Below are 25311 nucleotides of genomic sequence, written 5' to 3'. Positions count from 1 at the left end.
TGGAGCCAAAGTACCTTTTAAAACTCTACACAAACTGACTTAAGGGACAAGTTTGATGATATTCTATATTTTTCTTATAGTTAACAAATCGTATAAAAAGACCAAAGACTGATATATCTTTTATATATATTCCTCTGTGCCGTTAACCTCCAAAAACTACTAAAAACAGGTCAATGAGTCTCACGGCTGCACAGGGTGACATGATCCTTTATCACCATGAACACATACACAACATCCTGCTGCCAGAAAAACTCACTAGAGCACCAAATGTGGATCAATCCGCTGCTGAAAATAGTCCCCAGCAAATTAAAGCTGCAAGGATTAGTATTTTAGTTGTTGGCAACAACTTTGATAGTTCATTTAACTCTTTAAGAATTTTTTTTCAAAGCAAAAATGGCAAAAATTCAAAGGTTCCAGTCTTTGTATTCTGTGACAGTAAACTGAGTATTTTGGGATTTTGGACTGTTGGGCGGACAAAACAAGACATTTGAAGACATCAACCTGGACTTGTGACTCACAATTTTTTGACATTTTATAGACTAAATGATTAATTGAGAAGATAATCAGTACATGAATCTTGGATGAGAATAATTGTTGGTTGCAGTCTTTCAAAATATACACAATTGCGTCCTGTTTGTTTGCTAAAACTATAGTGGTTTTACAGTTTTAGGAAATACCTGAGCCTTTTAAAAAGTGAAATAATATATCTATGGGCTGTTTTTGAATATTTAAATCTTCATGAGGAAGTGACAATCAGGAGAGAAGCCAAACTATTGAAAGACATTGTTGGTTTGGGTCTTTTCATGAGATTTGTTGACAGTAAGAAAAATACAGAATAACACTAGACTTATCTTTTTAAGTCACATTTATATGAAACAATAAAAATAGGATTTTTTTGGAAACTTTCCAAGCCTGATAATGTATTGTAATGTAACGCCAATTTTCTGACCACCTTCCTTTCTCCCTCTTAACTGATCCCTCATTGGTTTGCACTTCTTGAACAATCTCTTACATCCAGAAAAAAGCTCTCAAAAGGCAACTTTCACGACTTTTAAGACATATGATGCATGTCCATACTAGCCGGTGGAGCCAGACTGTGACTTGATGCTGATTCTCTTGCAGGTGTTGTCTGTGCAGCGCTCCAGGATGAGCTCCGGACTCGGCCGAGGAGGGATGACCGGAGTGTCCTTCTTCAGCTCGCCCTCTGAACTGGAGCCAGGCTGCTCGGGAATGTTGTCTGTTGGTGAGAAGTGGTTTTATGGGTACATTTTTGTGACCTGTGCGGGTATTTGTTTTCCATCATTCTGCACTCAAATGTTTAGAAATTAAGTTTTTATTAAGCAAAAAAAATCTTGCCACAGATGTGACAAACTGATGTGCGCTGATCTGAACTGATATGCTTTTGTTACCTTGGTTCTTCCTCTCCCTCAGCGGTGACTTGGCGCCATTGTTGGAGTCCTTCTGCGACATGGAGCTGCGGCTGCTTCTCTGCTGGAGGTAGCGGCGGCTGTTCCTGCGGTAGGAGTCTTGGCTGAGCCGCCGCGGAGCTCTGTTGTGGATGCTCTTGGCGTTTCGGATGGTTGACCTGAGAGCGAAAATGAACACATAGGAGTTGTATCTGTAAGTAGAGGTGGTGTGTGTCGAACTTAAAGGACGGGTTCATAACTTTTCAAGTTAAAACAGCAGTCAGGTGTCCATATGAGCAGTGAAAGAGGGTTTTCCTCGCTGTAATCATTCCTCCTGTTCATACTGGATATTAAAAGATCCTTCAAATGTGTTTTCAATGGAAGTGATGGAGGCCAAAATCCACAGTGTGTCCACACAGTCATTTAAAAGTTGATGTGAAGCTTATATGAGTCTTCAGCAGTCTGAGTTAGTCATATCAAGTGGATATCTGACACATTTACAGTCTTTTTAGCATCAAATTCCCTCTTTGTGTTTCCTCGGACAGTGTTTCCCTGTTGAGCTGCAGGTGGAAGTATAGTAACAAAAAGAGGAACTTTGGCACTAAAAAGACTGTAACGTTGAAAGATATCTACTTGATTTGACTCATTTGGATGCTGAAGCTTCATATTAGCTTCAGATAAACTTTTAAATCCATTTTTGCACAGAAGGAGGACTGTGGATTTTGTCCCCCATCACTTATGAAGGGATCTTCTGATGGTCAGTATGAACAGGAGGAATGATTACAGCAAGAAAAACAGCTTAAATGTTCATTTGGGCTCCTGACTGTTGGTTTAACAGACACAGACAGACTTGAAAAATGTCGAATCTGTCCTTTAACATTTGTTTGTTGATTTTGTTTCCTCCCAGCTCACCGATGAGTTTATGAACATCAACAGAGATGGAAACTGGGAGAAAGTCTTTTAAAATGTGTTATACTGTAAGAAGGTAAAGCCAGTAAGGAAGCAACACACTTATTTTCAGTTATCAGTAGTAAAATGTGCCAAAAGTTGGGTGAGCATTCCTCTGGAACCCCAGTATTCATTTTATGATGTTTTGACCTGTCATCAGACCCTGTACTGGGTATCAGCTGCCTTTAAATCCAACTCTCACCCAAGCAAAGAGCAGCTTGACCCAGCTTCATATCTATCTTGCATCTGCTCAGGCTAAACTGCATCTCTACTACTGAACAGTGTAATAAAAACACCATTTGGTAGAAATAATCTGCCCACAAGGACACATATATAACACATATATAAAGGAACATACAATAGTAAATCTAACATAATAAACTTCTGTCATCAAACAGACCAGAACTGTGTTTATAGGAAATATCTTTTATAAAAATGATACGTCTTCAGAGAGAGAAAGCAGGAAAGTGTCTGTTTAGACACAGAAAGAGAGTTGAGTTCGCTGCAGTCTACAGCAAACAGAAATGAAATCACAAACTGTGGTGCAACAAAAGGAGAAATTGTAAAACAACACACTTCCTTTCGTCTGAAATGAGGCAACATAACGCTGAATTAACACACACGAGATGCTACGTGCAAACCTGCACATCTGTATGTATCACCATTTGAAAACAAGGTAGCAACTACTTTTTAAAACAGTTTTAATAGTACTAACTAAACTGTTCATATAGATAATCTATTAATTACTTTTAAAGTGGTAATCAAATTCCTGAAATGTGCAGGAGATTTGTTTTTTTACAAATTGCAGCTTGTAAATTATACAGTTTCAAGGACTTATTATCTTTTCTTTAGGAATGAAAAGGGTGATTCTGATCATATATTTCCAGCTGTAGTGTTTGACTTTCTTCTATGTGATAAAAACATGTGAATCCATCCTGTGTGATCTGTAACATACCTGCGAGGCGGTGGTTTCTGTCCCTGCACGTTCGTTCTCGCCACTTCTCCCTTCCCGGATTTCTGCAGGAACATGGAGGGGAAATGACCGGTCTCGTCTCCTTTCCTGTACAAAACAATAAATACAAGAGTGATTTAATAATTTTGATAACCGATTATTAGTTTTAAGTACGTTTTTTTAAGGAAAAACGATAAAATTCTCCGGTTCCAGCTTCTTTAATGTGAATATTTTCTGGTTTCTTCAGTCCTCTCTGACAGTTAACTGAATATATTTTGGTTGAAGACATTTTAAGTTGCATCTTTGGCTTTTGGAAACATTTTTCACCATTTTTCTGACATTTTATAGATCAAACAACTAATTGATTAATCAAGAAAATAATCGACACGTTAATCGATATGATTACCGTTGTAAATATAGCATGATAAACGCTTATTGCACATGTGAAGTTTATGATTCATTTCAATACAGTTTTATTTATCCCTGCAAGAACAACTATATGCAGCAGCTCGACCTTGATGCTATAAGCTTGAAAATAATGTAGAATTGGTAATAAATACATTAATGAATAAATAAATATAAATATACAAAGATATCTAAAAAAGAATAAAAATGACTGTGACATCCAAACATGCAGCACATGCAAAGGAGACTCTGTAAAAGGTTAAAGGTCATCATCATACCTGACGACCCACCAGCCGTCCAGCAACTTGTGAATGACCTCGATGGTTTCTCCAAGGTCCAGAGAAACCTCGTCCTCCTGCTCCGCCTTGTAGGCTTTGATAGTGACGTACAGCTCTCCTGCAGGGACACACAACATTGTTAAAAAAAATACCTGAAAATGCATTTAATATAAAAAAAACCCCCTAAAAACAACGTGAACAGCTTGCCTTCGTAGTTTGGATCAGCGTCCTCGGCCTCCTCCGGTCCGTCCAGAGGCTCCAGGTAGGTCGAAGGAATCCAGCCTCGTTTACTGTCACACTGACAGAACCACCAACCTGAACACAGCAGCAGCTCAGAACCAAAGATGCAGGGACCTGTGCCTTTCTAGTTATGTTTGTCACATTAACCTACAGCTTCAGCCCCATTTGAACAGGATAAACATTACTGGGGGAGGTGGGGAATAAAACATTCACTGTGTAATTGAGCTCATTGTCCCGAACAACACTTTAACTATTGTGAGGTTATATTCTTGGACATAAACTCGCTAACATGCTAATTCTCCAGTCGGTGCTATTAAACCATTGCAGAAGAAGAAGACACAACGAGATGACGTCATTGAAAGAGCGACAAAGAGCTCAAAGGAACCATGTGGAAAACATGATGGAAATATAACATTTGTGTTTGTCTCATGTATTCATTCGAGGAAGGTTACAGTCTCCTCATCATCGCTCCACACAAATCTGATGTTTTCGTCTCCTCAGTGACGTTTAAGTCAGTACGTCATCATTTATTCACTCAGTCTGTTTCAGTTGCACTTTGCTCTGTTTTACTTTCATTGATTCAACAACTTTTCCACCTCAGACAAGAGTAAAAACATTTGTGCGATATTTAGAGTCTTTTTTGAATTTTCAACGTTCCCACTCAGGTTTTTTTATGCGCAAATTGAAAATGTGACTAAAACCAGGTGGATGGAAACCCTATCTATTGTTTCAAAACATATTTTTGGCATTTCTGTACTTTTAATTTCCTGTAATTTATTGGCTGACATATACGCGTTTACTATCAGGCTCTACTAGCTTCTTGTAGTTCATCACAACAGCTTTGATGATCTTAAAGGTTTTATTTTGTTGTCATATTGGTTCCCAAATAGGCCTCTATGTTGCTGTTAACATGTTGCTGTGTGGAAAAAATGTTGCTGCAAGAATTAAATGATGTTCTATTAGTACTCAGTCCGAATGGGGTTATAATACCAACAAACTTCATAGAATACTGTTGGTGATGGTTCTTGGCCAAACTGTAAATGTTTTAATGCTGTTTTCAAATTTTTAAGAATGAACGAGAAAGTTCAGGTTCAGCTGGAAGGTTTAATGGATGTTTATTACAGATACTTTCTCAATGCAGTGACAGACGCTTGTTTAAAACCTGAGTCACTGCTAATGTTTTGTGCCCTAATAAACTCATTAAGTTGTGTCTTACTGCCCTCCTGTTTCTTTATAATTAACTTGTTAATCAGATCTAAGTATTTTAACATTTTAACATTCAGTTTTCCTGTTTTATTTTCCCTTAAGTAGTTTTAAGGTTGTAAAAATCATCTTATTCCACAATATGAGAGTATCACATATATTCTGTATAATTCATTGAAGCTTTATGATGTTTATACTGAGTCAAATATTCAAACCCAAGATGTTATTTGTAGCTGCACAATTCCATAAAAGGGAAATATTCTGCATCATTTTAGACACATGTCCACAAAATTTAGCCTGACTAAGTCTCCCGGAATCTAAAATAAGGAGATTAAAGTGTTGAACTCTTCTCACCGTTCTGATTTTTCTCCACAATTTCCACGAGGTCATCGGTGTGCAGAGTGATCTCATGTTTGGTTGTCTTGGTGTAGTCGGCGACAACTCTGTAGGTGTCCAATATGATGGGTCCAGAAATCACTGAGAGGTAAAACACAATCTCTGTTAGTTTCTGGATACACCTGCGACATTAAGAGGAATCTGATTTGGAGCGTTTCATAATGAATCGCGAATGTTTCTAAAACTCTTTGCTGGAATTAAAGTGAAGCCATGAAGATTATAACTGAAGTTATAATCTCACTGGAGACATTTACTGATAAAAGCATGGATTTGATTTAAGAAGAGAGGGGTAATCTAGTTGTTGTTTTTCCGTAAGTTTAGAAAAATAATTTGATCAGATTATCTGTGTAATTAACACTAAACTTATAAATTATATTTAATGTCACTGATCTGAGACAGAGATGAGGCTGTACTTACATCTCTAAACACAAACTACAAATAATAAAATAAAGAGAGAGTGCAAAGACTTAAGGACTGAAATATATAGTTTTAGTTTTTAAAAATCATTTTATTTTCTCAGGAACACTGTCCTTCGTTGCTTTAACTTTATTTTATAGTCAATTGTAGCATCTTTTTTATTAGAATAATATAATTACACAGTGTCTCTGGTACATCGAAATTTAAATTTAATTATTTCCCCCCCCAAAAAAAACATGTAGAAGAAGGTGGTAGTTTTTCAGCCCTGAGTAGTGTCTGCAGATCTTCGCCTGAGAGGTAAAACTCGGGGCTGTAAAAGGTTTTTTTCACAACATCTTGTCATTGCTCACAAAGACTAATATTACTGTGAGTGCACAAACATCTGGATTTTTACAGCTGGGCAGTGAGAGATTTTAGAGAGTAAATAAAAACTAAAATTTGATTTTAAAAAGTGAATCCCAGTGGAAACTGCAGCCCTGACTTACAAAATATCAGATACATGTAAACATAAACCTGTACAATTTGAATAATCCGGCAAACTATTGAGGAGCATGCAAAGAAATGAGTACAAAATAACCTTAATTCTTTGTTTTAGTTAAGTAACCAGGCTGTGAATGATTTTTTTATCTGTTCTCTCAAAGAGAAAACTCTTTCGTTAGTAGATGTAGTTGCAATTTAAATGGCTTCTTACCGGATGTGTTGCCTCTGGCCAACTCTCTGGACTCCACAAAGGTCTCCTCTCTTTTCAGCCTGAAGAGAAAATGATCATTTTTCACAGGTATGAGCTCCACAGGAAACATGCACAGGTCATTTCTAGAGCTTGCCTGTTATTAATCATTTATTTATTTTTAATTATTTATTTCTGTTCAGCTATAAAGGCAGCAGATGTGTGTGTGTGTGTGTGATGTACTGACGTGTTTGGGGCAGGCGGGTTTTCGTCCTCGGGTCGAACCTTGAAGAAGCCGGTGAGGAGTTTGCAGCGGGAGATGTGAGGCGGCAGGTTGATGAGTGAGTGGCAGTACCCGGCCAACGTGGTCTGCCCTTTTTCTGTCGACTTCTGGGTGTTGACCCACCGCGGCGCTGAGGACACAAACACAAACACATCAGCTGGGCGGCAGAGTCAACAGGAAGAACATGAGACAATGAAGGGCAAGTAAAACATGGTCATCATGGTAAAAGGTAAAGTATAATAGAGCTTCAATGGATATATGCAAACAACAGGACAAAAATAAGAAAAGCAGATAAAAGACACATAAAAGAGGGAAAAACTAAAGGATATTTGATTTTTTAAAACCTTTTAAATACCACATAGAATGCAATTTAATACATTTTTACCATCATACAGGTCAAAGAATGATGGAAAACCAGTAGAGACAATAAGGCTACAATTACTGATTGAAGGATGAGTTCACAGTTTCTCCAGTGTGTCTTAAACCAGCAGTCAGGTGTCGGTATGAACAGTGACAGAGGTTTTCCTCGCTGTAATCATTCCTCCTGTTCATACTGGATATTAAAAGATCCTTCAAATGTGCTTTTAATGTAAGTGATGGAGGCCAAAATCCACAGTGTGTCCACACAGTCATTTAAAAGTTGATGTTGAGCTGATATGAGGCTTCAGCAGTCTGAGTTATTCATATCAAGTGGATATCTGACACATTTACAGTCTTTTTAGCATCAAATTCCCTCTTTGTGTTTCCCTGTTGAGCTGCATGTGGAAGTATAGTAACAAAAAGAGGGACTTTGGCACTGAAAAGACTGTAACATTGAAAGATATCTACTTGATTTGACTCATTTAGACGCTGAAACTTCATATTAGCTTCAGATAAACTTTTAAATACATTTTTGCACAGAAGGAGGACTGTGGATTTTGTCCTCCATCACTTCCATTGTAAGTTCATTATGAAGGGATCTTCTAATGGTCAGTATGAACAGGAGGAATGATTACAGCAAGAAAAACATGTTTCAATGTTGTTTTAAGACTGACTTGAAAAACTGAGAACCCATCTTTTAAGTACACACATTTATTAACATTGATATCACAATTTTGTCCTGACTTCCCAGATGTATATAACAAGAACTCCAAGTCATTTAATAAATTAACATGACCTGGACCCAGATATGTGGCAGAAAATTGATAGATGGATTAACCGACTACAAAATAATGAATGTAAGTTTTTTCTCAACTCTTGACTTGTCCACAGTGAGTGGAGGAGCTTCCTCGTTACTGTAGCTGCAGCAGTAACAGTGTTTGTTGCAGGTCTGACGGGGCTGAAACTCCACACAAAAAAAGGATTAAACAGCTTCCTGTTGCACCAGTCTCACTAGAGGTTTATAGATGTAGAGCGTCTCCCGACACAAACATATACAAAAAAAACTTACAACTGATGTTAAAGCAGGAAAGATTGATATTCAAATCTTTTGTAAGTAAAATGTATGACTTTTTAATATCGTTTTGAGGAAGAAGTAAAACTATTTCTTCCACCGCTGACCTGCCCATCTAAGTTTCAAGAAATGGAAATTTCCAGACCAGCATGTTGGTGGGCTGTTGCTTCAGGATCGAGGTTTTCATACTTTGCTTCCGTTTCTCCACATTGCAAAGAAACGTTTTGTAATAAAGGTTTCACAAAGGGGAAGGTGAACCTTTCTGTGAGTTCTGTTTTCATGAAAACTGTCTGCAAACATCTGAAGAGGAACAGAAAAGATCCGTTGAAAACACAGATCTGCTCGTTGCTTTATGACGGCTGGTTGTTGCTAAAAAGCAAAAGGAAGAAATCTACTTCAGCTAAAAAGAAAAGCCAAACTGCCTTCACACAAAAGGGAAATGCCCCAAATATTTTCACGATATATTTTTACAGCAGCGCTAATTAGCAGTTGATTTCACTTCTGCTAATGTGTGTCTGACACTACTTCCATGTTTTTGTACTGTTGAGGTCACAGTGGAGGAAAAAGTACTCAGATATTTTACTTTACTCAACTAAAAGTACCAGAAAAGAAATGTAAAAAAACTCTATTACAAGTAAAAGTCCTGCATTCAAAATCCCACTACAGTAGTAGTTCAGTAAAAGTACTATACAGTACAGTAAAGTATTATGAGCTTGATGTAGTTAAAGTATTGCAGTAAAAGTACATAAGTATTATGAGCTTGATATAGTTAAAGTATTACAGTAAAAGTACATAAGTATTATGAGTTTGATGTAGTTAAAGTATTGCAGTAAAAGTAGTGGTTTGGTCCCTCTGACTGATATATTATTATATATGACATCATTAGATTATTAATAGTGAAGCATCAGTGTTAGAGCAGCATGTTAGTGTTGTAGCTGCTGGAGGTGGAGCTAGTTTACACTACTTTATATACAGTTAGCTAGTTTAGTCCACTGGTTCCCAACCTAGGGGTCGGGCCCCTCCAAAGGGTCAGCAGATAAATCTGAGGGGTCGTGAGATGATTAATGGGAGAGGAAAGAAGACAAAACAAAGTTCTGATACACAAATCTGTATGAATTTTATGGACTTCTGTCTAATCTTTGTTTGTTTTTTTATTTGTGAATTATTGAATGATTTTACCTGTTTTGACATTGAACAGTTATTGAAATTAAGCCATGTGAAACTTCTGAAATGTTACAAGGTGCCACAACTATAAAGGTGCATTTAAATTCAGAGCATGTTAACATGCATGTACATGCTAACTCTAGAAATGTTAAGACATGCTAACATTAACACATCAAACCCGCATCAACATGTGCACTAGTTTTCATCGGAAACAAGTAGTGAACACTTGTTCACACTGACATATTATCAGATTTTAAGCTAATATGTTGAAGTTGTTGGCAAACAGTTGCTTATTTCCACATCCAGCAGTTACGGAGCAACATTATCATTCATGTGGAGTCGTGTTTCTGTCCACCTGGTGAATGTAAGTCCAATATTCACTCTCTTTTAGTTCTGTTTTTGCTCTCTACCAACTCCTGAGGGAAATATCTGGCTCTTTAGCTGCTAAATGCTCCACTATGTTCACCAGCTAGTCTACAGCTAACTGTGTCTGTTTACTGTGTGGTGCTGAGCAGGTAGTGTACAGTAGCTTTTTAAAGCTTTTTCTTTGAAAACAGCTGCCTGCTGTGGCCAGAAACGATGCTATGAGAGCGCTGAGAGTGAACCAGAACAGTAAAGTTGCAGCTGGACAGATAAACAATGAGCTGAAACTCACTATAAAACTCCATAAGGCCGAGGGGAGCTGCAGAGTCTCTCTCTTCTCTGTAGGTTCATCACTACGAGCCAAGACCAACACATTACACACTGACAGATCGTACATTGGAGTTATAAAGCACCCAGGATGTAGTCATGTCTCATTTTGTCTTGTCTTAAGCTGCTGCTCACAGCTGCCAAAAGTCTGAGCACTTTTTGATTTCAGCCTTTGTTGCCTTTAGCTCAATTGCTTCAACAAACAGAAAAATGAGAAGTGGATTTGCACACATGTGGTTCTGACAATCACAGGTGCTTCCTGAAAGAGCATTACAGCATATAAAAAAGATTTGACTGGAAATGAGTTGGTCAAATTTCCCCTGATATTTAAAATGCCTCATCTATGTCACACTTACAGTATTTGTTTTGTCTTTCCTTTGTCTTAAAATGTGAATCTCTTCTGTCCTAGAGAGGTGCTATATGAATACATTTTACTTACTTATTTGGATAATCTTCTAATACTAGTTTGTTCTTAGATGTGTATTTCATAGTGTCGTATTCAGTTTGATGTTTCCACTCTGCGGCTTGTCTAATTACAGCCAACGAAACCAAAATGTAGAAACAAGAGTTGAGGAGGATTAACAAAAAACAAAACGCCCTGATGGCAGGAAACTAAAGTATGTGTATTTAAAGATAGAATGTAAGTGAGAGAATCTGTACTCTGTTAAATACAAACAGCTTTAATATAGAGAAAATAATGTTTTTACCTGGTAATGAAGGGATGATTCTGTCTTTCTTTTCTATTTTTCCAGACTCGATGGGAAACATCTCCTTCAGCGATTTCTGCGACCAAATCATAAAACATGTCTTAAGATTCATTCAAAAACTGCATTTGGTTAACTTTTATACTGGGGGTCAGTCTTGCACATATACAACATTATTGCACATTAAGCACACTTACAGTATGTATGATAGCTTCCTATTTCAATTTGTTGTGCAGTTTGTTCTCTACTTTTTTGTATCTGTATATTTGAATTCTAGGTGGTTTTCTCCATTTTTATATTTCCAATTCTTCTACTTGCTCTAGTGTTAAAGAAGTGTTGGGCAGACATTCTTTGTGATGTAATAAGTCAATAATTCAGACCCTGATTATTGTTGTATTGCAAGAAATACGCTTTTGCAATTTTTAGAAGTAAATGACAACGGGGAAACTGATCCACTGAATTTATGGGAAACTATGAAAGCTTATTTGCGGGGTATGATAACATCCTACTGTGTGGCCAGAAAGAGGAAAATGATTAAAAGACAGAGAAGACTTGTGTTAAAGGTGCAAGATGCTGAGTTGGAGCATAAATGCACTTTAACTAAGGAAAGCTGGAACAAAGTCTTGATAGCTTGACCTGCAGTTAATATGCTGCAATCCCATAAAGCGGGAAAAGGCTCCATGTCTACAGAAGCATAAGAGGTATGAATATGGAAATAAACAAGGGCAATATCTGGCTAATTTATTCAATAATAAAAAAAAACTTAGCAATGCAATCGCAAAATTGAAAGATAAAAATGAAAAATTGGATCTCAAATGTCTTCAAAGATTTCAGAGAATTCAGGAATAGAGGACAGGATGAATATTTCTTTCAAAGGGTTGATGTTGATAGGAACTTGATACTGGAATCACAACTGAGGAAGTTGATAGAACTATCACTTCCTTAAAAAATGCCAAGGCTTGTGGTCTGGATGGCTTTCCATCTGAAGACTTTTTAATCACTTTTTGCACCTGCATTAATAAAAATGTTCCACCATTCTTTTATGGTTATGAGACTACCTAAATCAATGTAGTTAGCCATTATCAAGGTAATACCTAAACACCAGAAAGACCCAGAGATTCCTTCATCATATAGACCTTTATCAAATCACAATACAGTACAGTACAATACAGAAACAAAAATATTAGCCAATATACTGGCAACACGTCTTAACTCAGCTAGTGGCCACTGATCAAACTGGATTTGTTCGAAACCTCCATTCTTACTCAAATATATGACGATTGTTGGGTGTCATGCTGTATGCTGGGCACAATAAGGATAATGTGGATAATGTGGTTACTTTAGATGCAGAACAAGCATTTGACTGAGTAGAATGGAAATATTTATGGTAATATTTATTTAGAACACTTGATGAATTTTTCTTTGGTAAAATTTTTATTGATTCGGTAAAATTGCTTTATGCATCTCCATGAGCTGCTGTATCTGTAAATGATGACACCTCAGATATTTTCAATAGAGAGAAGCACAAAACAGTCTCCTTTACTTTTTGCTTGAGTCATAGAGCCTCTAGCTGAAACTATGAGAAGTGATCAAGAAAGGGGAATTCAAACAAATACCAGAAGTCATAAATCTCATTATATGCAGATGACGTACTTTTATTAATGCAAAATCCATCCAAATGTATACCAGCATTAATTGAGATCATTTTTTTCTGGAAACAAGATAGATAATGACAAATCCCTTGCCTTGCCTCTTGGAAAGAGTAGCAAAAAGATGCAAGCTAAATTGAAAGATAAATTTGTAGTTACAAATGTTTACAAGTTATTGAACTGCTAACGAAAATACTCTGGAATTAGCCAATATTTATTCTTGGCACCTGTTGCCAACAATCCTGACTATGAATATACTTGTACAGATGTAGAATTTAGAGCATTGAAGGTCGCTGGCATAACAAAAATCCATGAGATATATATATATCTGGACAATGCATTTCAGCAAATACAGGAAGAATTCCATATTCTTTGAATGCATTTTTACCATTATCTGCAAATCAGGAGTTATCTGAACCCAATTCTGTACTATAAAAGTGGCAGTAAATTTAATATTCTTGATAATCTTATTATTATTAAAGCAGCAACACTTAATAACAAAGTGATGACCTACACACACAATCATCACTCATAAATGATAAGACTGCAATGAATATTAAACACAGCTGAGAACAGGATTTAGGGCATCAACTACATGACCAGACATGTCACGAAGCTATATACAATGCCAAAAAAAATGACAAGATCAGACAAATCACATGAAACAAACATAAGATTATTAATAAACTACATGTGACTCCTGAAATACAAGGTAAATATGATGCATCATGCTCTGCAGAGTGTGAAAAGTACCCAAAAACATGTTGGCACATATTTTCATTTAATTTGGTCATGCCCATTGATCACAGCATGCTGGTCTTATGTTCAAACAGAGATTGAGAAACTTCTTGGTATTGAAATAGCAATGGATCCAAAATTATGTGTTTTTGGTGTTAGCTCCTTGTCTGGTCAAAAGGCAAAGTTACGTATTATAAATATTGTGTTGTATGCTGCACGTCTCTCAATGTTATAATGCACATCCACCTGCTTTGTCAGTATGGTATGATAAATTACTATCAATTGTTCCATATGAGAGGTTATTCAATGTATTGCAAAGAACCTTAGATGACTTTGTAAAAGAATGGTCACCCCTCAGCATGTATTTTGGTTGTGAGTGGTCTGCCATCATCTGTAGTGGAGTAGATTGATTTTATTGTGCTTACCATGTATACTCTTTTACTGTGAATCTTTGAATTTCTCCCTATGACTGTGTGGGTGTTTTTGTTTTGTTTTGGTTATTTGTGTATATGTGCAAGTAAATAGTGCATTTAATTTGATTATAAGTGTGCACTGCTCCCTTGACATGTTCTGAGAAAGAGAGGAGAAAAGAGAGAAAGAAAAAGGAGAAGTGTTGTGAAAAGTAAAAAAGTGTTGAAGCGTTATCTTAACCTCAACTCACATGGAAGGTGTGCATTTCAGGATACTTCCGGTAGATCAGCTTCTCAGTGAGGTCGCTCCACTTCACCATCATCATGTACACCTTAAAAAAAAGAAAATCAAATTATACTCGAGCACTGTGAGTAATATTTTCAAAACACTAAACTCATGATTTTCTGTTTAGATTTTCACTCATGCAGATCAGAAGCTGAACTTTGACATGGGAGTATTGGTTATTTCAATATAAATATCTCTAAATTGAAATATATTCAGAGGAGCCTCTTTGGCAGAATTGTGTGAGTGTGCAAAATAAAAATTATGAGGCTTACATAGTGCTGACTTGGGTAGAGGCGTTTCTCGAAGCCCAGAAGCTCCACATGCCTGACGTACTTTTCCTCCATGTTGAGCTACAGTGGAGTCCAATGTAGATAAAAAACAGCAGAACAGGAGCCTTATATACTCTGTGTGTGTGTGTGTGTGCGCATGTGTGTACAGTATGTCATCAATATACCACAAGAGTTGGTTCCTCTTTACATGTGTTTGAAAGTCATGTCACTTCATCGCAGAGAAAAAGGAACAACAAAATACTGTTGCTTTCACTTTCAACTGCTGTCATAAAAATGAAATTATTATTTTATAATAAATTTATAATAATAATTATAAATATAATTTTATAATTATTATTATTTTAGCTAAATTGTGCTAACAGCACAGGTATTGTAATCAAGTGACATTGAACTTAGTGAAATATTGTGACAATAGTACGACTCAGTACGAGTCCTGGAGCCAGGGAGAGCAGCAGGTGAGCCAACTGTCAATCACAGCTGTCAATCAACACCCACAAGGCAGACATCAGAGCTACTATAAGCCTTTAAATCTTATTAATGGAGCAATAATTTCCAAAATGAACACCAGTACACTTATTAGAGGGATTGAATTTAGAGATTGAGACCAGAAAAAATGACTGACAATTTTTCAATGGAAGTCTATTGGAGCCAGCATCTAGCGGTCGTTGGTGGCACTTTAAGGTACTTTCTAAGCTTCAGCTTCAAGCCGTGGTGGTTCCTGCTTGAGTTGTACCAGTGGTGGTAGTATTATTTTAGGAACATTAGCAGTTGCATTGTCATTTCATTTGACCATTTGATTAACAGTAAATGGTCAAATTTGGTCAAATGTGAAAAAACCTTGCAAGTTAAGAATTCCCCTCTCCGCCCTTCCACACACAAAAACACATTTTTTATTTCTCCAGCAACCGTTTTTTGTGTCACTCATGTGGGCTTTCAGGGGAGCTTTCAGCTGAACTTGTGACTTCCAAAAGTTTTGCAAGAGGAACAAAAACAATGAAAAAAGAAACAAAACATGGATAAACTTCCTCCATTACAACCTCATACCTCTAAGAAGAAAACAAAAAGTCAGTGAGTCAAGTACTTTTAGTTTGCATTTAGATGTCTTCTTTTCAAATTAAATCTTAATTGGTCACCAATGATGATAAGTGAGATTTTAGAATACATGTTTTAGAAATAACTGATATCTAATACAAAAAGAGGTCAAGTAAATTAAACTACTGTGTATGTCATGTTTTGCAGTGAAGGTGTTTATATTTAGAGAAAGCAGATGACTTCCTTCCATGGCTCATGAGACACCCAGACTCACATTTCTGTCACCAAGGGAGCAGCTAATGACCCAGAACATCCACACACACACACACACTCGCCTGGAGCCTGTTTCACAAAGCAAGTTCAACACTTAGTCGAACTGAACTTCCATGAGCCTAATGTTGGTGATTCTGGTTCACCAGTATCATGAAGCTGGTTATCAGCTCAGCTAGTTTAGAAAATAATTCCCATCATGACCTTTCTTGGGCTCCATAGAAACATCTACAACACCTATCTGATGTCATGAAACAGGCAAAATATATGTAAACTCACCGTTGTCATCTGTTTGATGTTTTCTGTCATATTTTATTCAATAAGGGTTACTTACCAAAAACTGTCTTAGTGCGTGGATGCACTAATATATATGGAGATAGGACTAATTAGTCATTTGTTAATAAGGCCCATAGTAACCCCTTATTACTTCTATAAACTCTTTCATGAATTAGGGATGAATTATGACAGTGATCTTGAAGGCTGAAATCAGTCATGATCAAACGAACCAGACACTCATTTTCGAGTTCTCCATAATTAACCTGTTATCACGAGAAAACAAGGTTTGTTAAGTTGAGATAGCGAGATCAATTGTCTGGGATTGTCTCGGTTTCAAGCTCGGTGTCCTGAGCATATAGATCCTGACTCCTGACCATATACATCCATGGTCCTGACAAATCCAAACAGGTAGTTCCGGGTCTGAAAAGTGAAGCTAATGCGAAAGTGACTTAAACCTGCATTGTCTCTAATGGCCAGCAGGGGGCGACTCCACTGGCTCCGAAAAGAAGTCTGATTATATAGACGTCTATGAGAAAATGACCCTAATTGTTATTTGATTTATTACCCCAGTAAACAGTTTCCTTATGAGTTTATGGTCTCAATCGCTAGTTTCAAGTCTTCTTCAATTAGTTACGATGTTTATTTTGTAAATTATTTTGTAAATGTTTTGTAAAATTATTTTGTAAATGTAAACCATTTAATTTAAATTTGATAATAAAGCAGGGCATGCTTTAGGGCGTGGCTACGTTGTGATTGACAAGTCGTTACCATGGCGACAACCTTGGTAGGTATGGTAACGATGGTTTAACCTCAGATTCACGGAGTAGGCGTAGCGGTAACCGTCACCACTTCAGTGTGTTTTATCTTGAGTTCACGAAAGTTGGTGATGGTTGCACTAAAAGACCCTCTAAGGATCTGGATGTTCAGTTTTTCCGGTAAGTACACTTTGTTTTAATGGCTTTAAGTTTGTTTTTCGCTAGCTAAAATTAGCATTAGCATGATCAGAGTTGTGAATGCACTGTGCTAACCAAGCTAGCAGCTAGCATCGTGGTCAGCTCCACACTCTCATCTAAATGTATGGACACGTCTGGCTCCAAAAATCAAAGATGGCGACCGTCAAAATGCAAACTCAATGCTTCGAAACGAGAGTCTACACTACGTCCATTATTTTTATACAGTCTATGTGTCTTATAGACACACCTTACCTGTATGCTAACGGTTAGCTATTATGCCAAAGAGAAAGTCCGTCTTTTCTAAAGATCTCCAAGTTTACTTCTTCCTTCGTGAAGTACCCAGCAACGAAAATGCTGCGTTCTGCAAACACCGCAACATTTTCGTTATCGAATAAAAGATCATATTAAGGCGGCCAAACAGAGCCGAGACCTCCAGAAAAGAAACTCTAAGTAACGTTAAGAAGAAAAAGCGTAAAGTAGCTTACCGTGAATCCTCTTACAGGTAACTTTTTTAAAAAGCTTTTTCTTGGTTGTAGTTATTAACGAGGTGCAATTGTGATTAATATTTTAATCTTTGTAAACTCTCGACCAGCTCGTGGCATAGCGTTGTGAAGATGTAAGTTAAAAGTTATTTTTATAGTATGTTGTAGCCTGTAAATGAGATTTGTACCTTGTTTTTTTTTCAAAGCAGGCAGAGATTGTGTTACAGTCGGCCATTTAGCTGGCAGCCTGCGCACACTGACAAAACATCATGGTGGATTTTGGGAGGCAAACATAATTTTTCGTCTGCTAAGGTGTTGTCCATGGTGTTGAAAGGTGCGCTCGGTGGTTGTGCTGAGCGCTGAAGTACCTATTAGTATTATCAATAATAGTCCTCCTACCTGGTGAAAACGCCTTTGGTGCGTGCACAAGCTCATACATGAGCGCGTGCATGAACGTGCGGTACATTTAAGGGTTCTGGCCGATTTGGGGGTTTGAAAATATAGTAAATATGAAGCAAACTGTGTTGAAAACCGTTCACTGGCTGTGTCGAAGCGTTTTGATACCCTCGAAATGGCGTCATCTGCTGGGCAACTGTTGGTATTGATTTTATATGAATGAATTAAATCTGAGACGCATCAAACAGTTTAGTCATAACAGTCTCAATTCTTTAATTATTGTTATGCTGTTCAATAAACTGCAAAGATGGGTCGTTTTTAAATAGCTCAAAGTGGCTTTGTATATGTTTCATGTTTTCCATCACTTTCTCATTTATATTTTACTTTGAAAAACAAAACAAAACATGAAACTCAGATTTGTATTATACATTTATTGACATACGTCATCGCTTTGAGACACGGTGGTTTCCGTAGTGTAGTGGTTATCACGTTCGCCTCACACGCGAAAGGTCCCCGGTTCGAAACCGGGCGGAAACATTGTTTTTCCCGCTTTAGACACTTTCACAAATCAACACTACACTTAAAAATTTGATGTTTTTATACGACTACCATTCGTCATCATACAGTAGATAGGCAAATATTTACTCTCATAGTTATTTTTGATTTACTTTAGTTAACTATTATCATATTTTGTGTTATATAAATCTGATAACAGTAATAATAGACAGAAATGAATGAAAAATTAGTCTTGTCCAAATTAACTTTTTTCAGATCATTTCCATTTTTTTTTTTAAAAACACCCACACAGTAAAATTGTGTTCTGCAAAATATAGAGGACTGCTCTGACTTGAATCTAATGCAGTCTGATCATGAAACAGTTATGACATTCACTATTTAAAGACAATATTCTTATTGTTAGAAATTAATTCATTTTCCATTTAATCATTATATAACCAGGAAAGCCTCACTGATGCAGCGGCGTGGCTCATTGATGTGTTTTTAATCGTTTTTGGACAACAGCGGAGGTCCACGCAGTTTTTGATCTACTGAGTTGCGCAGTACTTGGATTATAGCATTATTATTATGTTGCTATGTTTTAACTGTGATGCTCATTGTTGAACGTATGTCTCCTCTTTTTATGAGCCATATTTCTCAAAAAAAATGTAAAACAACAAAAATGAAAAAAGGTGTTTTACTCTACTGGATAATGAAAAACCGCACATACTGAGACACGACACATATTTATGGGGTGTTCCTGAACGCACCATTCAGCGGGTTTCCGTAGTGTAGTGGTTATCACGTTCGCCTAACACGCGAAAGGTCCCCGGTTCGAAACCGGGCGGAAACATCATTTGCTTTTCGCTCGTGATCATATTTATGTTTATTAACGGCTCAAATTAATTTGCTAATCGTAATATCTCATTTATTCGCAGCCTCATGATGGGCAGCTTGGATATCTGACTGTTACTGATATTCTGCAAAAGAGGAGACTAATGAGAGTTGCTGGTGAAAGCGCAATTTCCGATGCTCCCTGAACGCATCCATGCAGGGAAGTTTACATGTGTGTTGCAGCGCTGCAGCGCCTCATGAAGACTAAAATTCTTAATAACTACAACGCCGCATACTGTACCAACCCATTCAACCACTGGGGTGACTGTGTTTTGCTCCAGTCTTTGGTAAGTGCTCGTATTTAACCCCTCTGTGCTACCTCAGACCTGGTAGATGCTTCTGTCCGCCTGCTGTGCTAACCTAGCCTTAGCTTTCCTTTGAGAGGCTAACGTTAGCAGCAACGGCGATGCTGCTGTTTTTGTAGCTTCGCAAACAGGTCAATATGTCTCGTTATAGCAGGCAACATTAAGAGGGCCAGTAAACAGTTTCACCCGCTATCATGCACGAAGTATCATAATAAATGTCTGCTTTGACAGAGAAGTTGTGCTTATATTGAGATCTTCAGAGAAATGCTGCGTCCAGGTTCTGTTGGTAAAAATGAGACGTGAACTTTGTTTTTGTAACGCAAACGTTACTCCGACGTAAAGTAAGTACTTCATTAAAACATGTCACTCATAGTTTTATACGTAGAAACAGTTGAACATAATAATAACACAATAGCAGTGTGATAAAAGAACATATGTGCTGCACGCAGTGGTGGAAAGTAACTAAGTACATTTATTCAAGTACTGTACTTAAGTACAATTTTGAGGTACTTGTACTTTACTTGAGTATTTCCATGTGACGCTACTTTTAAATATTGTACTTTCTACTCCACTACATTTATTTGACAGCTTTAGTTACTTTTCAGATGAAGATTTGACACAATGGATAATATAACAAGCTTTTAAAATACAACACATTGTTAAAGATGAAACCAGTGGTTTCCAACCTTTTTGGCTTTTGGCGTCTTACAAAAAGCAGTGTGTAGTCGAGGTCACATTTCACATGTCTATGAGTTGTTAACAGCTCCACCAAATAGTGATTTTTCCCTCTAAACTTCTCACATGCTTTCATTTCAATAAATGTTCAAATGATCCAATATTTCAGCAAAAATCAAAGATTAGAGAAAAAGTCCAAAAACTGAAAACAGATTTGTGTATCAGAACTTTGTTTTTTCTTCTTTCCTCTCCCATTAATCATCTCACGACCCCTCAGATTTATCTGCTGACCCTTTGGAGGGGCCTTGACCCCTAGGTTGGGAACCACTGGACTAAACTAGCTAACTGTATATAAAGTAGTGTAAACTAGCTCCACCTCCAGCAGCTACAACAGTAACATGCTGCTCTAACACTGATGCTTCACTATTAATAATCTAATGATGTCATATATAATAATATATCAGTCAGAGGGACCAAACCACTACTTTTACTGCAATACTTTAACTACATCAAGCTCATAATACTTATGTACTTTTACTGCAATACTTTAACTACATCAAACTCATAATACTTATGTACTTTTACTGTAATACTTTAACTACATCAAGTTCATAATACTCATGTACTTTTACTTAAATAAAGGATTTGAATACTTCTTCCACCGCTGGCTACACGTAACAAACAACATAAAGATTAGCGCTTAAATGATTAGTTGATTAATTGATTAGTTGCCAACTATTAAATTAATCGCCAGCTATTTTGATAATCGACTAATTGTTTTGAGTCATTTTTTAAGATAAGATAAACCTTTATTAAACCCTGGAGGGAAATTCAGGTGTCGTAGCAGCAACAGCAATGAGAATGAAACACAGGAGAGGTTCAGGTAAGAGTCCAGAGGCAAACCAAGATAATAAGAATAAAGAATAAAAATATAAATGAATAAGAGTGCCAGAGTCCATGTAGGATTCAGTAGTTAAAAGACAAGCTGCTGCCTCCTGGGGATGGGTGGGGGGCACCGGCGCTGGTGAGGGGGGACCCAGGCTGCCCTGCTGAGCTCATGGGGGTTTGGTGGTTAAACCTGTTGAAAAACGGGTTCAGCTCATTTGCACGTTCCAGAAAGATAACTGGCTACACCAGAGCTGTGTGCCTCCTTAACATTGGCATACAGCAGGTCCAGAAAAAGAAAGAGTTTCAGCTTCTCAAATGTTAATATTTTCTGTGTTGCTGGTTTTTTTTCTTTTAGTCCCCTATGACAGTAAACTGAATATCTTTGGGTTTTGGACATTGCAGCAAAAATGAATTAAATTATGAATAGAAACTTTTTACAGGAAATAACGGAGAAGAGTATAAAAGTATACAAAAACATTGTATCTTCAATATATTTTTTTACATAGCTGATGAAAATTCTGATAATAAGGCATCTCCTGTTAAATTTAGATTTATAAATGTTCTCTTTATAGAAGCATCATGAGATTAATCAGATCAGTTCAACCAAGAACAACATCTTCAAACCTCAAGGATGTGAGAATATACAAGAAACAATGTCGCATGTCACAATCTCTTTGTATGATTTAAGTTGAAGCACAGGTTTAGGTTGAAGTGTGTGATAACATGACTTGTAATTAACAACAGTGCAACCTGTAATCAGCAGGTTTTTATCAGGTAAAAATAGCTTTTTATTTGCAAACCAATTTTCTCAGAAGGTTTGACAAAGACAGTTGTGTTAACTTCGACATTTCATAGACCAAACGATTTAATTAATTGAGAAAATAATCAGTAGATCAATGAAAATGCAACAATAATCATTAGTTGCAGCTCTGTTGACAGGTGTGAGATTTAGGTGTAATTTTATGTGAACCATGAATGGAGAATCCTGTGGGAAAGCAAGCATCAGAGATCTAGCCGGGTCTCCCACAGCTTAAGTATTTCAAGCTTTTTGGATTTCAAATTGTACAAACATGTTACCAACTCTTAACTCCATGTTCTGTCTTCACTCACAGACGAAGAAGATGTCACAGTAACACAGCAACAGAAGAGGATGTCTACAACTTGGAGTGTTTTTGGATCCTGAGATATTGATATTATACTGAACTTCTGACATTTTGGGGGTTTTGATGTCAATATGGACAGCATTGATGACGACTACATCTGGCAGCGCCGCATCCACCATGGGATTAGGTATCAGAAAGGAGCAGTTCCCTTCCCAGAGTCGGTTGAAATTGGTTTGGAGTTCAACGCGGCGTTAGAAAGGAAGGAAAAGTTAGATCTGAGCCTGCTGACAAACGGTGTGATGCTGGAGCTTTGTAGCTTTGCCAAAACGGTGACCAAATCTTGGAAGTATTTCATGTTTGAAATGCTGGAGTTCAACTTTGATCTCGGCATGGACATGGACAATGACATGCAGTGCTATGATTATGCAACGCGTATTCACAATAAGGTAAAAATATTAAAGGAACACATCAAGTTGAGACCTAATAGATGGAAAGAAGCATTTACACTACCAGAGCTGCATACTGTGATGGGGTCCAAAGAGTCAGAGCTGTCAGGACGATACTACCCTAAAAGGAACAAAATCTTGGATAGTTCAGTTCTCACTGATGGCAGCAAGAAAAGCCAGACTTCAGAAAACCAGAGTAACGGAGCCACAAGGAGTACGTTTCTTATAAAAAAGCCAGGCGGAGTGAGAATTAAAGATAATGCTTACCCTTTCTGTAAAGAACTTGGTGTGTCTCTGGCTGTTCGACCGAACAACACACCCAAACAGAAACTCCATCCAAGTCTGATTACCAACGGAGTGATGATAGAACTGCTGGACTTCTCCAAAGTGCTTTGTGGAGGCCAAACTCAGATGGTTAACGACTTGGTCAAGCAAAACTTTGGTCATGAGTTGGATAAATTACAGTTCCGCCTGCAACTTGCCAAGCTGTTGGAGAGAAAGTACGCCTGCCTAACAGGTGAGAGCAGGGACAGTTTCCGAAAGGAGCCTTTTCAACTCCAGACCAGTGAACGGAGGCGTTACAAAAAGAGAAAAGACCGTGACACAGATTATGAAGAACTGCAAAGACTAACACTGTCCACTAAGAGAAGGGTAACGCTGAGGCACACAAACAGCGATGTGAAAGAAATTTGTCAGGAAAATGACCTGTCATACATGTGTCCAGTTGATTTTGAGACAGAAATACAGTCGGGTACGCAGGCCAGACCAGAAACAAAGTTGGCAGTGACACTGGATGTAAAGAAGGAAGAGGAGGAGGTTTTCATTTCCCCAGTGCAGCGTCGGACTAACGGCCACAACACTCGGTTGTTTAAGCGCTGTCCGACTCAAAAATCAATCTCAGATCTGTTTTCTGAAGACAAAAACCAGGACATGAATGTAAAAACATCAAAACAGAAGGTGTGGCTGAGGCGAGCGACTCGCTCTAAAGAAATCCTGAAGTCAAGCAGGGTGAACGACATCTTTGCCAGCTGCAGAGAGATAGGTTTAGACTTTAATGTCGGCTCTGGCAATAAACAGAACTTGGATCTACAACTGCTCACCAACTGTGTGTTGTGGGAAGTTTATAGATTTGCATCTGCGATGACAAAGAGTATGCGCAGTTTCCTGTTTGACATTTTGAACAAGAACTTCAGCCTTGTCTTCCAAGATGAACTGCACGAGCGCAATTTTCTGTATTACATCATGACAAAGGAAAAGATTCTTCAGAACCACCCTTCGAGGAGGAACATGGAGTTTCTCACCAGTGCTTTTCAGTTCCCTGAAGTTTACAACATGGTTGATGTGACAAGTGATTTTCAAGCTGAACAGGAAGTTAAGACGGAGCCGCAGACAAATTGGGATTCATCAGCCTTGGATACAAGCCAGCAGACAGATGTGGAACCACATCCGTTCTGTAAAAAGTTAGGTCTTGACCTTTGGTCGATGGAAGAACGTCCAGCAAGCACCAAGCTGGATTTGACTGTCCTGTCCATTGGTGCTGTCCTGGAAATATTCAGCCTTATCAGAGAACTTTGTGGAACAGTGCGCAAAATGGTGAACGATGTGCTTGAGCACAATTTTGATCTTGATCTGCAAAGTGGTTCAACTGAGGCCGCACAGGTGATCCAGAGATGGTACGCGACGCAGAAAAGCTTAATGAAAAAGCAAAACACATCGGCCCGGATAAATCAGTGGCTAAACGCCGCTGTCTACAGTGCAGAGCTGCAAACTGACAACAGTCTGGATACAGGAGCATTAAATGTGGGCAGAGAAGCTTTCAAAGGAAACACACAACAAGTGAAAAGTATCGACGGCTATCACATCTGCAAAGAAATAGGACTGGACCTCGACGTCAGATACAAATCTGAAACAAAAACAAAACTTGATTTGCAAGTGCTGACGAGGGGAGTCCTCTTCGAGCTGCACCAGTATGTAGAACAAAACTGCAACCGGTACGTTCCTTCTCTGTACGAGATCCTGGAGTATAACTTTGATCTGAGCTCCCAGAACCATCGGAAGGTGGAGTTCGCCTGGTCCATCGCATCTCAGGTCATAGCCATGTCAGGAAAAAACAGCAGAAAGGAAAATTATCTGAACAAAGTGTTCGAGCTGCCCTTCGAAGTGTCTGAGTTGTCCCAAATTATCTGCAAAGAGGAGCCGGAAGACGGCTTCAACGAACTGGACCCTGATGATTATGACGACATCATGTTTGTCCGAGAACTGAAGCCTGTTGACATAGAAGTAGAACTAGAATAGAGTCTATTTTCAGTAATCATGTCGGGCTGCAACTAACAGTTATTTTCATGGTTGATCTATTTGCTGCTGATTATCAAAAATGTCTAAAAAGAAATATAAACCTGTAAAAAAAAAAAAAATGAGGTGACGTCTCCAGATCTCTTGTTTTGTACCACCAACTCTTAATTAATTATTAATTATGTGGCCTTTATAACATGAGAAAACAGTAAAAACAAATCTGTAGCTATTTCCCAGAGTCCAAGG

At 37.8% G+C, this 25311-nt stretch overlaps 2 protein-coding genes and 2 non-coding genes across 10 annotated transcripts; 3 read left to right on the top strand and 1 right to left on the bottom strand.

The window, feature by feature from the left end:
* Nucleotides 1–1020: 1020 nt before the first annotated feature.
* Nucleotides 1021–18149, bottom strand: ncf1 (neutrophil cytosolic factor 1). 6 transcript variants are annotated; one of them, XM_044370563.1, is made up of 12 exons: nt 17971–18149; nt 14541–14618; nt 14234–14314; nt 11189–11264; nt 7160–7325; nt 6937–6995; nt 5787–5909; nt 4197–4304; nt 3990–4107; nt 3310–3414; nt 1410–1585; nt 1021–1237 (listed from the first exon to the last, which is right to left on the bottom strand). In XM_044370563.1, exons 1-12 carry the CDS (start codon nt 18004–18006, stop codon nt 1077–1079), a joined length of 1287 nt encoding a protein of 428 aa, XP_044226498.1. In that variant the 5' UTR covers nt 18007–18149; the 3' UTR covers nt 1021–1076. The 6 variants fall into 6 exon arrangements, with proteins under 6 accessions (XP_044226498.1, XP_044226502.1, XP_044226500.1 ...); XM_044370567.1 differs by lacking the exon at nt 17971–18149 and adding an exon at nt 17760–17857; XM_044370565.1 differs by lacking the exon at nt 17971–18149 and adding an exon at nt 17575–17707.
* On the top strand, nt 16918–25305 carry LOC122995365. 2 transcript variants are annotated; one of them, XM_044370561.1, is made up of 3 exons: nt 16918–17071; nt 19401–19643; nt 22337–25305. In XM_044370561.1, exon 3 carries the CDS (start codon nt 22459–22461, stop codon nt 25066–25068), a length of 2610 nt encoding a protein of 869 aa, XP_044226496.1. In that variant the 5' UTR covers nt 16918–17071; nt 19401–19643; nt 22337–22458; the 3' UTR covers nt 25069–25305. The 2 variants fall into 2 exon arrangements, with proteins under 2 accessions (XP_044226496.1, XP_044226497.1); XM_044370562.1 differs by lacking the exon at nt 19401–19643.
* Nucleotides 18432–18504, top strand: trnav-cac. The gene has a single exon. It is a non-coding gene; the product is annotated as a tRNA-Val (tRNA).
* Nucleotides 19243–19315, top strand: trnav-aac. The gene has a single exon. It is a non-coding gene; the product is annotated as a tRNA-Val (tRNA).
* Nucleotides 25306–25311: the final 6 nt, after the last annotated feature.

The sequence above is a fragment of the Thunnus albacares genome, chromosome 13 (genome assembly GCF_914725855.1).
Source record: "Thunnus albacares chromosome 13, fThuAlb1.1, whole genome shotgun sequence".
Classification (NCBI taxonomy): domain Eukaryota; kingdom Metazoa; phylum Chordata; class Actinopteri; order Scombriformes; family Scombridae; genus Thunnus; species Thunnus albacares.
The sequence above is the reverse complement of the archived record's forward strand: the minus strand, read 5'-3'. Positions and strand labels throughout refer to the sequence as shown.